Source organism: Nipponia nippon, unplaced genomic scaffold (assembly GCF_047370975.1).
Source record: "Nipponia nippon isolate SJK-2023a ecotype South Korea unplaced genomic scaffold, ASM4737097v1 scaffold_2, whole genome shotgun sequence".
Classification (NCBI taxonomy): Eukaryota; Metazoa; Chordata; class Aves; order Pelecaniformes; family Threskiornithidae; genus Nipponia; species Nipponia nippon.
Window position 1 is genome coordinate 59553408 of NW_028262336.1, and position 13410 is coordinate 59566817.

At 47.4% G+C, this 13410-nt stretch overlaps 1 protein-coding gene across 2 annotated transcripts in view; it reads right to left on the reverse strand.

The window, feature by feature from the left end:
* Positions 1–1992: 1992 nt before the first annotated feature.
* The window catches only part of CNGA3 (cyclic nucleotide gated channel subunit alpha 3), a 37309-nt gene continuing 25891 nt past the window's right edge, over positions 1993–13410 (reverse strand). For both annotated transcript variants that reach the window (XM_009472566.2, XM_087756141.1), the window contains 3 exons: positions 13206–13313; positions 12188–12294; positions 1993–8738 (listed from right to left, as the gene is read on the reverse strand). In XM_009472566.2, coding sequence (XP_009470841.1) covers positions 7333–8738; positions 12188–12294; positions 13206–13313 — 1621 coding nt within the window. In that variant the 3' untranslated portion in view covers positions 1993–7332. The remainder of the gene's footprint in view (positions 8739–12187; positions 12295–13205; positions 13314–13410) is intronic.

Sequence of the window (13410 nt, forward strand, 5' to 3'; positions counted from 1 at the left end):
AGGCTCCGGCTTTCTGCCCCGGCTGTATGTACACCCCGCAGCCAGCCCAGGTGAGAGCATCGCTCCTGTGCCAGCAGTTGTTCCAGGCAGTGATCCTCAGGCCTTTCAGAGGCGATCCTGCTGCAGGCCTGCAGCTTTTTGGATGAGCAGTTTGACTTTATCATCCAAGCCAGTTTCCTCGTGGGCTTTGCTTTTGGAGAAGAGAGGCCTTCTCGGTGTCTCGGCCCTAGGAAAGGTTTACTGGATCTGGAACTCTGTTTCTGGGACCACTACTGCTGCCATTGCCACCTTCAGCGGACGGTTTTAGCCCCTTTTCTCTTTTGTGCTCTTGGCTTCTCCCAAAGGGACAGCGGGTGGCCTGGAGCCAGTGCTCCGGCTGCTGCGTCCTGCTGCAGACCAGCGGTTGCAATGGGGGAAGCTGGAGGTGCAGAAGCAACCGTGATCTGCCTGCTGGCCCTGAGCCTCACTGCTGCAGGGCTGTGGGTAGCAAAAATGGGCTGTTTTGGCAGATTCTTCCCAGCATCTGCAAGGTGGGAGCCTCCAGCAGCTGTATTATGCTGTTTTTCACCTCTCCTCTGGAAATCTCCCATCCCAAGGCTGGTTGCAGCCTCTGTAGTTTCCCAGTGGGTGATGGCAGCATCAGTTGGGCTCATCACTTTAAGTTTCCTCTGCGATTTTTTTTTCTTCCCCTTAGACAGATGAGAGTGAAGCCCTGTGGGACTGAAACCTCTACGGAGCAGGTTGCTCTGCTCTGCTGCACAATGTTTTTCCTGCCCTTGGGGCTGGCAATGGCTGAGGAGGGGGAGTGTGCTCCGCCGGGAAGTCCCTGTTGCCCATCAGTCATTCTGGCATGGGCCCCTTCTGGCCACCAAAGTTGAAGTGTAAATCAGTTGCAGAAAACTGCCTGGTCAATAGAAACAGGCCTTCCCCGTCTGCTTTCTCTGGGGCTGCATCTCTTCCCCAACAGCGTCTCTTCCCCAGTGGTGGCAAGCTGAGCCTCTGGGTGCTTCTCCCTTGCCCAGAACGCCCCTGATCTCAGCTGCAGTTTTGAACTACCACCGCCTGCCCTGAGGTGCTGCATGGCTCTTTCCTCACCCCTCTCCCTTCTCGCACTCATCCTCCTTCAGCCGCCAGCGCTTGCGGCTGGTGCAGTCAGGTAACAGCAGGTGAAACCTTTTCAAAGCAGTCAGCCTTGAAACCCTGAACTGGAAGTGTTTTGCTTGGGGTAGCTCCTGTGTCAATCTACCTGGTAGCCGAGAGCCTCACCCGTACTGTCAGTGCTCTGGTCTGGACCATGCATGGAGAAGCCCAGCCGTGGCTAACGGGATAAATGGGTTGTGGTGGCGACTGATGTGTTTGGAAAGGCATGAGGTGCTTTCTTAAAAAAGCTCTGCAGCTTTTTCTTGCTAGACCTAAGTGTTTTTCCTAACCTTCATCTAAGTGTAGTCAGAGGCAGCTGTGTTATTGCAAGGAGATGAGACACTGTGTCTTCAGCAGTCAGGATCCATTAAAAAACCCACCTCTGGATTTTTTCCTCCACTGTGGAGCGCCCGAAGCCTCTGCTGTAAGAGAAGCTTCCTTGCGCTGAGCATTGGACGAGTACCTGTGAACAAGCACCCCGAGGACTTGCTTTAAACAGCCTAAACCTGAAAATAATTTGAAAATAGAGGGAATCCCATTGAAGCTTGTTGGATGAGTTATCTGTACTGTTCTGCAAGTAAAGTATTTGTATTTCAGTGGGGAACTGGCAATCGGATCTCCTAAAAGAGTAGATCTTTGCAGTGTGGTCAGTTTGATTTGGCAAGCTGTGCCCTCCCTTCTCCCCCCCCCCCCCAAAAAAAAAAATTCCTCTCGTGCTTCTCTGTCTCCTTCTCGGGGGAGGCAGGCAGTGCCCGCTGGTTCTTGCCGGGCTGCCTGCCGGGGGGCTGCTTGGGTGCAGTGGCTGCTGGGGGTGGCTCCCCTTCCAGGGGGCAGGGGGGGAAAGAGCTGTTGTTGGCAATAAGAACAGAATGTTGGGGGTTTTTTTTTGTCAGGAAACTAAAAAAAAATGACAAGTCAAAACAGACAAAAAGACGAGAAATTCATAGCTATTCATCAAGCTGCCCATCAGTCCGTATTACACTTGTGCTTTCCTGATTTTGCATATTCTTCAGTTGCTCTGTTACAGAAAGATCCATACCAGCCACTGCACGTGTTAAGGAAAGAAAAATGGAATAGCAGCCATTAGTAAATTCCTTCCATGGTTCTGTACTTCTGGGTTTAGTAACCAGCCCCCAATTTACCTACAGAAATAAGACAGGTCTCTGTTAGAGCTGGACGGTGTCCTCCTCGGCCTCCTGGGAGGACAGCCTTTGGCATGGGAGCTGCAGCCATTGGCACTGTGTCCTGTGCTCTCCCTGCAGAAGCTGAGCAGAAGTAGTAAACCTGATGAAGAAAATCTCTTTGTGAGAGCTGCTGCTGCTTCTGGAGTAAAGCTAATGTTTGTATTCATCCTTGAAGCTGAGGACACCCTGCTGTCCTGCTCTGGAGGTTGCAGAAACCAATTTGGCTTAAATAATGCACATCTTCCCTTCCCTCCTCACTCCGCTCTTAGGGTGCGGAGCAGGGAGGATTGCAAACACAGAAAGGCAGAAATATATTTTCCACTGTGAGGGCAGTTGGCAGGAGCAAGCCTTGGCTTTTGATTTGTGAGCTGGAAACAGTTGCAAAATCTGAATTTCAGGAACAAAAGGCCTGACCATTTTTAGACCTAGGGCTTGCATGCGTTTCCATCCCCTTCCAGCCAAGGCCGAATGGAAGGGAATGGGGCTTCCCCATCTTCCCTGTAAGGACTCCCCAGGCAGCATCTTCCTCCCGGCTGGGGCTGGGGGGAGAGGGGGATTCCTGGATTGATGGCTTCCCTCAGGAAAGCTGCCGCAGCTGAAATCCTGTGCTTTAGCTGCCTGCACAGTTGCCAGATCCATTTAGCGCATCATTCATTTTGCTCTCAGGGGTACACAAAGGGTTTTTATGAATGCTAAATTATGTAAACAAGGGTTTGATTCTTTCTGTGTGTTCCAGGATGGAAACATTAATAGAAGAGCCAGGGGACCTCGAAGCCAAGTACAAATGCTGTCATCTCCCAAATCTTCAGGATGAAGAGCAGCTCTCCCTTAGTCAGCCTGGCTGCATTATCTCGTTGGACAACCTGGACTAGGTTTGGCCTGTGAAATCCTCTCTCATCCTCACCATCGGTAGCGATACAGAAACAAATGTGTCTTCCAAATCAGCAACGTACAGACCAGCTCAGAGAAAGCACTAACGCTTTTTGTGGGGGAAAGGAAAATGAACAGTCTGTTTCTTAATGTAAAGCAGAGCCCTCTCTGCTTGTAGGTTAATAAATATTTGGCAGGAATTAAACTGTAAAGCAGCTAAAAAAAGAACGAAACGCAGGGTTGTTCCTTCCCCGGGCTGTTTCTGCAGAAGAGCTGCACAGTCAAGCTCACCCCAACCCTCGGCTGTATGTGAAGGGGTCTGTACACAGAGCCGTGCTGTTTTGCTGGCACCGCCATTTCTGTTGTCAGATTCAGTCCATTGAATTTTCCAGAGCAGAGCTTTCTACTGTAAAAACTGTTTGTAAAATAATAGTAGGGGATGAGGGCAAAAGGATGGGGTGCTGCTACTGAGAGCACTTTGGAGAGCAGCAGGACTTGAACCATTTGCTGTTACGGAGCAGGCGCTGTCACTCGCGGCCCTTTCCCTGGAAAACCTCACTCCAAGCAGTACCTGGAACATGGCGGTGCTGCTCCACCAGCTTCCCTCCCTTTTGCTCCTGCAGCAGACCTTCAAACGCCTCGGGCCTTGTCTGTCCTGTGTCTCCGTTGTTGGAACAACAGTACCACCCCATGGCCGCCTGCTTCGGCACAGGTTGGCTCCCGTACCTGTGTGAAGTGAGCGCTGTGGCCATTAAACCCGTTTGCAGATTCAGGGCGAATGTTCAACCGCTCTGTAAGAGCGAGCGGTCCCGTTCCTTGCTTTCTCTTGCGGTGGGGCTGAAGGGCCAGTCCAGCCCACGCCAGTTACTGCCCAATGCTTTGGGGGGGCATTTTTGGTAGGTGACGTGTGTGTGCAAGCAGCAGAAAGCTGCAGCCACTTATATTTCTGCTGGACAAGGCGCCATCCCCGCTGTGCCACCCTGCATGGCGCTGGGGAGGGGAGGCCAGGAGAGGGATGGCAGCGGCGGGAGGAGCCCGGGAGGCTCTGCTCCTCACAAGGCCTGGCACCGCCGGGGAAGTGGAGTGCTCGGGCACGCGTGCTGGCGCCATACCTGCAAACACGGGTGACAGTGTCAAAACTGGGCATGGGACCAAAGCCGTCTGCCAGCTGCCCCGCGGTGAGGGGAGAACACCGCCATTCCCACTTGATTTTCTGTCGCGTCAGATCTCTCTTCCAGCTAATGATTTTCTGGGCCATGTAATATTGGTATTATCAAAGGCGGTCATGAAAATCCAGGGGGATATGGATAAGAGAAAATACAGAGTTGCTTGAATGTTACTCAAAATATTTTAATGTACATGCTGTAGCCACATTAAAGAAGAGGAAAAACGATCTCAGAGAGATGAAAGATGTCAAAGGATGCGATTTCATCATGCCAAAAGCCATGTGTTTTGAAGTGACTGAAGCCAATAGCATCAAAATAGCTCTGGCATGTGGAAACCAGACCAAGAGGCATGGAAAAGGGAAGAACAAACGTGTTTGATTAAGCTGTTCTGATCCATCAGGCAAAGAAGCATTCTTGTGTTTGTGGGGTTTTTTTTAACAGGTATAAATTTAATATAAATAATACTTTAAACATTTCTATTTGTATACACCTAGTAGGCTGGAACAGCTGTCGTACGTTGGGTAGATGATGATAGGTAGATATTTACAGAGAGTGATGACTGATGAAGAACATGATGATACGTATGAAACCCCTACCAGATACGGCATTTGAATAACACAACAGTGAACGTCAGCCACAGGCGAGCGCGGTACCTGCCTGGGTGACAAGGTCAGCAGCCTGTGACCGCACCGTCTGTCTGTGCTTACAGTGCTACGCTGCAACCAGCCAACACCCAGCCCCACCGCAACCCTGCCCTCCTCAGCGCGGGAGCGAGGGCGCTGGACCCCTGCCACAAGCAGCCTCTCTTACCTCCCCCATTTGTCTCAAGCCCATGGAGAAAATACAAGCTTCAGCTGAAGGACCAAAACTCCCAAACTCTGCTGGCCGCATACAGGTCTCGGCTACTGTCCAAAGCCCTCGTTACAGTCAGTGGAAATCTCAATTAAGGTTAAGCCCAGCCTACAGTAGATACCTAAGTCTAGTTGATTTCTAGGCTGATGATAACAGGAGTTTAGACATGGGCCATCTACTACCTGGTGGTCCCTTTGCCAGTGTTGCTGGCAAAGCCCCATTCCTTAGTCACTGTCAGATCTGCCTCTTTTACCAGGCTCAAAAGTGTCACTAGGAGGGGGACAGCTGGTTGCCCAGAGATGAGCACTTACTCCGAGCAGTTGTACTCAGTTTAGCAAAGCAACTGCTCTTTTCATTTCACTACCATCTGTTTAAACCCCTCTCTTCTCAGTGGGTTTCTCATCAATTTTCCAACAGGCCATCTATTCCCATGTGCTGTTAGGGCTCATAAATCAGGGCTGAGGACAACTAAAAGGCAGAGCACTGACCATGGTAATACCTAATGCCGCTGGAGGATCCAGCCCCCACGCCACAGATCCTGAACAGCCTCTGTTACTCCAAACTCTTCTTCAGTCAGTGAGGTACCCAAGGCTAAAAGTGACACAGGGAAACCTACACAACACAAAAATACTGTACAGAAAAAAATGAAAACTACTGCCTTCCTAGTGGGAGAATATTAGAGAAATTCCCTCAGTGGGAGGGAGAAAAGCCTGGAGAGAAACTGGAAGCAGTGGGGTGGAGGAGGCTAAGAGGGGTATGTAAGAGGCAAATCCTGAGGTTGCAGCGTGACAGAGCAAGAAACCTTCTCAGTACCGTTCTGCCCTGAACATCACGGCAGGCTGAGTGGACCAGACCTGTGTCTTCACCTCGGAGCCAGACTGTTGGCAGAGGAGACTACTCTGCAGCGAGCAGAAAAGCAACCAGCACAACTAGGCTGCTATCAGCATGACGTGAGCAAATGCCTTCATTCTAACTACTGGAAACATGTTAGCGCGACAACTGCTTCAGAGAAAAGCTGGCATTAAACAGCGAAAGGAGGTGGAGTAGGCATCATTAAATGAAATAAAGAGGAAGACAACGTAAGCCTAGTAGCAGGAAAGACTTTGCAACACAGGGCTTGTTCTCCCTGCCTCGCAGAAACCCTGCTGGGGGAAAGCTGGGGGGAACAGGCTGTCCTCGCCTGCCGGCCCATGCAGCTTCTTAGTAGCTTCCCTCTGGGACTGCCCACTTGCTGAGAGGGAATTTACTCCAGACCCTGCATACAGGACCTGCAGGCACCAGGGCCCTCTTTTCTCTTCCCAGGTTTAGTGAAGCCATATTGGCACAAACTCCTTCCACCAAGTGAGCTTTTGGGGACTCCCTTCCAAGTGAGGGTTTCACCAGTGTGGACAGGGTGGGGGAATCTCCCACTCTCTCCCCAAGCGAAGCAGTTGCAGAGCAGCAAAGGCTGTCGCAGACCCTGCCAGAAAGGACGTGAATCAGCACTGCTACTCTGTCAGCACGGTCCTTTGTGCAGCGCCCAGCTCACTAGAAAGACTCACACTAAAGCATCGGGGTGCACGGCTGTTTCATACCCGCGCAGGGCAGCGCTGCGCGGGCCAGGTACGTGCTGCTGCTTAGCTGCAGCCCAACTGTTTGCGCAGACGCTTCACTGTAAAAGAATTAAAATTTTTGAGAAGCTTGAATGTGCGTCCATGCATTTAATCGGCTACTAAGGTAGCAAGGTAGAGTATGTACCCTATAAATATTTTTTTAAGCCCTTAAAAAAAAAAAAAAAAATCTCTCTGAGTACAATGCTTTCTTAATGCAACGTGTGGGACGAGACAATGTACCAAGACCTACATGTACCATACCTAACAGGCATTCTGAGCACGACTTGTAAGAAACCAACTCCCAGTACAAAAAAGTACCCAAATGCCAGACCAAAATCTCCCCCTAAGAAGGTGACAATGTTCTATTTACAAGAAAATACTGCTTCAGTTAAAAATGCTCAAAACCATTCTCTTGAGTTCATATAAAAATAATCATGTCTATGTATGCACACACGTATTTACATACTTTTATGGCTATCACATGCTTCAACCTTCTCCAATAAATGAGGAAATACAAATACTCCATTACTACTTTTTCTCCTCCTCAGGTTTTTCAGCCTCAGCTTCTCCAACTGATAAGGTGCCACTACCATATTTTTTCACTCGGGTTTCTACTCTGGCAAGTCTCTGCTTCACCTTTTGTTGAGATGAGGTGTATTCTGCCAAGAGCCTAGCAAACCTAGTCTGCAGCGCATCCAGAGCTGTTTCAAGTTTTTCTACTTTTTCTTCCAAGTCTTTTGGGTCAGCTCCTGCTTTGGCTGCTTCCTCATCTATTAAATTGTCTTTCATCAGAATTTGTCGCCCTTTCTCTTCCAGAGCCTTTTTGGCTTCTGGATATTCTGTGAGGGCTTCCATTAAATCATCTTTAGACAAGCAGAACAAATCAGAATAACCAATACTCCTTATGTTGGCTGTCCTCCTGTTGCCAGATTTGCTACCTTTGATGTTTAGGATGCTGATTTCACCAAAGTAGCTGCCATCGCTTAGGACTACAAATTGGGTTACGCCATCATCCGCCACCACAGCCAATTTTCCTTCTTTAATGATGTACATTTCTCTCCCAATATCTCCCTTTTTGCAAATGTAGTCCCCAGGACTGAAGACCGTAGGTTTCAACTTCAGCACCAGCTCAATGAGAAGTCCAGCTTCACAATCCTGGAATATACGCACTTTCTTCAGTGTGTCCAAATGGACATTGATGGCAATTTCAGCCTTCAACTTGTCAGGCAGATTTTTGAGAACTTCCTTCTCATCCACTGTTTTCTTGTTGGTCCAGAGGTAATCAAACCACTTAATAACCCTGGCTTCCAGATCCTTAGTCACTTTTCGGAAATGCATGTATTGTTTAATGGAATCGACCTTGGCCTGGAACTCTGCCCTGGAGGCATTCATGTTGGAAATCATGGAGCCCACGTTACCGACAATGGTTGCGAAGATCAGCACACCCACCAGGAAGTCAATGACCACAAAGAGATATTCTTCATCTTTCACCGGGGGAGGTGTTTCTCCAATGGTCGTCAGCGTGAGCGTTGACCAGTACAGGCTGTAAATATACTTTCTAGACAGGCGCCCGTACTCTGGGATGGACACGTTGGGGTAGACCCAAGAGTCGGTTCCAAATCCGATGAGCTTTGAAATTGCAAAGTATATACACGCGTTCCAGTGGATGATAATAAGAATGTATAAGACAAGATTTCCAATACGAAACATGTTTGGATAATTTGTCCTGGTTTCTGTACGGTCAAAAAACTCAAAGAGCCGAGAAATCCTCAGCAAGCGGTTAAATCGCAGTTCAGGGTAGTTCAAACCAAGCTTCAAATATGCCAGGTCTGTTGGCAGAAGAGACAGCACATCCAGTTTGAACTGCATAGTTTTGGTATAATAATCTCGCAATTTCTTTTCATCCTGAACTAGCAAGCCTTGTTCCAGGAAGCCTTCAAAGAATAAAAATACAATTACCATCAACAGTACTGAGTGACTTACATTTCAGATACCTGGGAACATTAAAACTTGTACTGTTATGCATACAGACATTGATACACTGTGAGTTCACTTAATGAAAAATATTTAATTGCAAATTTAAATATTTCAATGGAATTTCAAAGCTGATATATAATGATGTAGAGCAACAACTATTATTACCACAGTGCTCCCCACAGTTTTCCACTCTATTCTGGGACAGCTGTATCTCTGTCTTTTAGGTATCATCTTTGCAAAAAGAAAGGGGAGATTTAAATGCCTTGTTTTCCATGAATCATTGGCATGAGTCATAACTAAAGTTAAGCAAGTGTTAAGCAATTGTGTATAAAATCAGAGTGGAATATTTTTAAATAAATAGCAAGAATAAGCAGGTATAATGGATCGAGGTTTTTCTCAGAACAATATAGACACCCTTGAGATAATGAAATCCACTTGTTTTTCCCTGAGCCATGCATTTTCTCTTGTTAAAAATATGTTAAAAGTGACAGGATTTTCCTTTTCATTCCAGGAAAATGGTTTACACTTTTTTTGCGTTTCTAGTGAGAGAGCTACTAAGCAGAATTTTGTACATGGCTCTCTCTTTATTCAAAAGCCTTTGGAAAGTATTCCATTTTAAGAATTACTAGAAGACACAAACTATGGTAAGAGACCTTAAAACAAACTGCATCTGTGTAAGAGTTCTGACAGAAAGGCTGCCTGAGCAGTACAGCTGCAGCGCTGTTTTGTACCTCTGAAAGCACCGAAAATGTTCCAGAGGGAACAGCCTATGCACTGCAAAATATTTGCTGCAATTGCAAGAGGAGATGTCCAGCTGCCTGCCCACTAGGCCAGTCAGGAGGAAAAGCCCACTGACAGAAATGCAAAACATTCCCTGTATATCAGAGATTATCACATTTTGCTAATCCCTTAGCAATCTACAAGCAGCAGCTTTCTCAGGGAAGCATCTCCTGAGGAAGACCAAGCTGCATTTCTTTCTGCCCTACACAGCACGGCTGTATTTCTGGAATGCGTGCGTATCTGTACAGCTGCCTCACGTATATGTGTGTATCTGTCCTCGGGTATCTGCAAACTGATGGCAGCTACAAATGGAAGTAGTTCCTGTGCCACGAATGTGCTATCTCCCAGAAAACTGCTGAAAAGAGCTGGTCAAATATGCCCTTATTAACAGAGTCGTGCAACTAAACAGAACAGTTGGCCAGGCAGATGAATTTCTGACTCACAATTATTAAAAATAATTTTGAAAACACCTTCCTACTGAAGAGAGACAAAAGCCCCTCAGCTCTTTTTTGTCCCCTCACAGAACTGGAGTCCTATAGTAAAACCTTTTGAAAGCATCAAAATGCGGGGGTACGTGAAGCATGACCAGCTGCTGAGAGACAGGAATCTTTTCTGTTTCACAATACGCAGTCACTAAATAGGCGAAATACAGTGAAACAGGCCCTGCAGCTAGACAGTAGTCCGCCACAGAGAAGCTGCCATGGATCACAGTCGCTGTGGGGCTACCTAGATCCCAGTTCGAAGCCAGTCCCTGCCCTTAGACAGCGGGGGGGGGGGGGTCACACTCTTTCCCAAAGGCTTCCAGGACTTTTGTCCCCAAGGCAGATGGGCCGTGCAGACTGAGAGAAGGCAGCAGGCACCAGCAGAGCCAGGAAGCGTTGTCAAGTGAGTTGACAAAGATTTCAACACCTAAAAGATGTGACTCCCATATTTGAGTACCTGAAACGGCAGCAGACACCTGCACTGAAGCGTTGAGGAGATCTCTGTGGCAATTCTGCAGTCCCAATCCAGGCCTGCCAAGCCAGCCTTCTAACCATGCTTTAACAGCTGTACAATCATTATCAGGACAGCCCTGGAAAGTTTATAATTTGCATTGCCTGTACATGCCCGATTTCTGCTCAGTTCTTCCCCATTACAATAACAGATATAACTGCAGAAGAGAAATGTCGTGGGCACGGTTGACTTTTGAACTACACAAAGATGATTAAGGACCACCCCACCACCACCACCACCCCCAAAAAAAAGGCCGTCTTGTGATTTAGGCTGCTCTCTGAAACAGACTTTCCTGTTGAACAAGGTACTTGCTAAGTTTAAGAATTTGGCTTGCTATGAGTTATGTGCTGCCCGGAGTGACAGCATTTTTAGCCTCTGTCTTGTAATTATGTTTACAACTTGTCACAAGCCATAATTAATGTCAAGCTGTCAGCATGATTTAAAAAAAGAACAACATGTAAAAATCAAAGATTTAAAAGAACTCTCATTTTTATAATGACCAGTGCAGTTTCAGACCCTTCCAAGGGACATTTTAGGGCTGCGTCTGTACCAGTAGATAGAACCAGCCAGGAAACGTTTTCTGGCCGTGAGAGCAGCTACCATGACAGTTTCTATTCACATGTAAGTTCTCCCAGCCCCCCTCCAAAAATGACACCATGAACAACACCCAACCTCTGCTGTCCTCCCAGCTGTGCCCAGACACTGCTTGAGAGAGTGATAGCTGGCACAGGCCAAAGTGCAGGCACCAAAGTACATCAAGGACTATTCTAGCAATTTAATGGTACGGGTCGCTGTATATCATTGCTTAGACCTATATTATGACCTTGTTTAGTTTAAAACAGATTGCCCTTTAAGGCTAGAATCTGTATCAGCTGGGCATGCTCAAATATGAAATCTTCTCAGCCGGTCTGGACTACAGAGACAGGGATGGGAAGCTGAAGAGAAGCACTTCACGCATGACATGGCACAGTCTTCACAGATCCTTCAGATTCACGCTTCCTTCAGGAAGGCAGGACCTAAGCAGAGGTGCCTGGGTTAATCCCATACTACCACCCTCCTGGGTTAACCCTCTACCACCACCAGGCAGTGGGAGACCCAGCCAGGACCTCGCAAAGGCTGCAGGACACACAGCTGGTGGCAGAGGGGCAGCACTGCCGGTTCCAGGCAGAAGACTGCAGACTGGAGGCTGAGACGGGTGCAAGGTCTTGCACTTGACCAACTCAATAATCATTTCTGAGCAGGAGGCTGCACAACCTGGCTAAGAAACCAGTTGGTTTTTTGCCCACTCTAATGAACACAAGCAATAGATCATGCACAGAGTGATCATGACATGCTAAGTGCCTTATTCTCCCTTCCCCACGCAGCCTGTTACAGTGGCTATTCAGTCAGCGTCTGGCATGCCTATTAAGCACTGAGAGAAATGAATTTAGAGACAAGTGAAGTGCAGGTGTTGGGATGTCCAGCCTTAAAACAACCCAAGCTGGTCAGACACTTCATCTTCCCAAAGCCTCCATTGTCGGGTTCTGCTGGAGACAGGATACTACACTGGTCAGGCCCCACACGGGAATTTCTGTTTCCAGCCTTTACATTGATGCTGTAGTTGAAAACACTGTAAAAGCCCAGAAAGACTCACCTGTCCTGAATCTGACAAATATGTCAAGAACATAGATGATGTCAGAGCCATAATCCAAGAACAGCCATAATTTAATATGGTCAAATTGTAGCTCATCAAAGCAGGCTCTAAAGAAACAAAGATACAAAAAAAAAGAAAAAAAAAAAATTACACCAAATGCGTAAGCAGAGTACTTGCAATGTGTGTCCTAGCAGCATGTTAGTGCACATTAACGGCACTGAAAAATTAAGAGTAGCATATCTCCAAGCCTAGGCATCTGCACACTAGAGCTACGTCTAAACAGACACTAGGAACTTTCAGGATTCAAAGGTGTTTAGGCTAGGAGCAAAACTCAAACGCATATATACCGCACAGTGTACTTATGGAGGAATACACATATCCCTACAATTAAACATGCATCAGATTTCGTGGGATAGACATCTCCATTAAGACAATTCCCAAATAAAAGGTTTCTGAGTGGCAAGCTATCCTCATCTCTCCCTGCCATCTGACACAGCCTAAGCGAACCATTTCCGCAGCACTCCATTACTTTGACTCAAACTGATTTCCACATTTGACAGGGGAAAATAAATACTCGAGTAAAATCCTCCTGCCCTTCAAGCATCTATAGATGCATGATATTAACTTAAGGTGACCCAGCCCTGCCCACCCCCCTCCCTTCTGTTCTCTCCGGGGTGTCTGGAAGACCTCTCTCTAGCAGGGGTGACCGAGCCCCCGGTGGCCAAGGCACATCTCTGGAGCTAGCCAGCAGGTGGCACACAAAGGCCACAGCCAGCGCTCATGCGGACGCTCACTGCAAGTTACAACAAATTGGTTTTAGGCAAAAAGAGAAAAAGAAACATTGGCCATCTGTTCCCAGCGGTATGTATACCGTATATCCCTAAGGGTATATGAACTGTAAGTCTCCTAGGTGAGCCACCCAAAAATCACCGCAGGGAGATAAGAGGATGATTTGCATAGAAAACATAATGAGACACTAAATTTGAAACCTGAATTTAATATTAACTTAAATCCATACCTGCACACTAGCATACACCAGTTATAGAACACAGGTGCGGCAATTATGGTCAGCCAGTGGTAGTAAATGTTGCTTGAAGGATCTATCACAAAGATCTCTTTTTTCTTCCTGGAAAGTAAAACGTGCAGATTTACACAGGAAATGTAATGAAGTGACCTGCTGGATCTCCCTCTTCTGGAGGCTGCTCACCTCATGATGAGCTCAC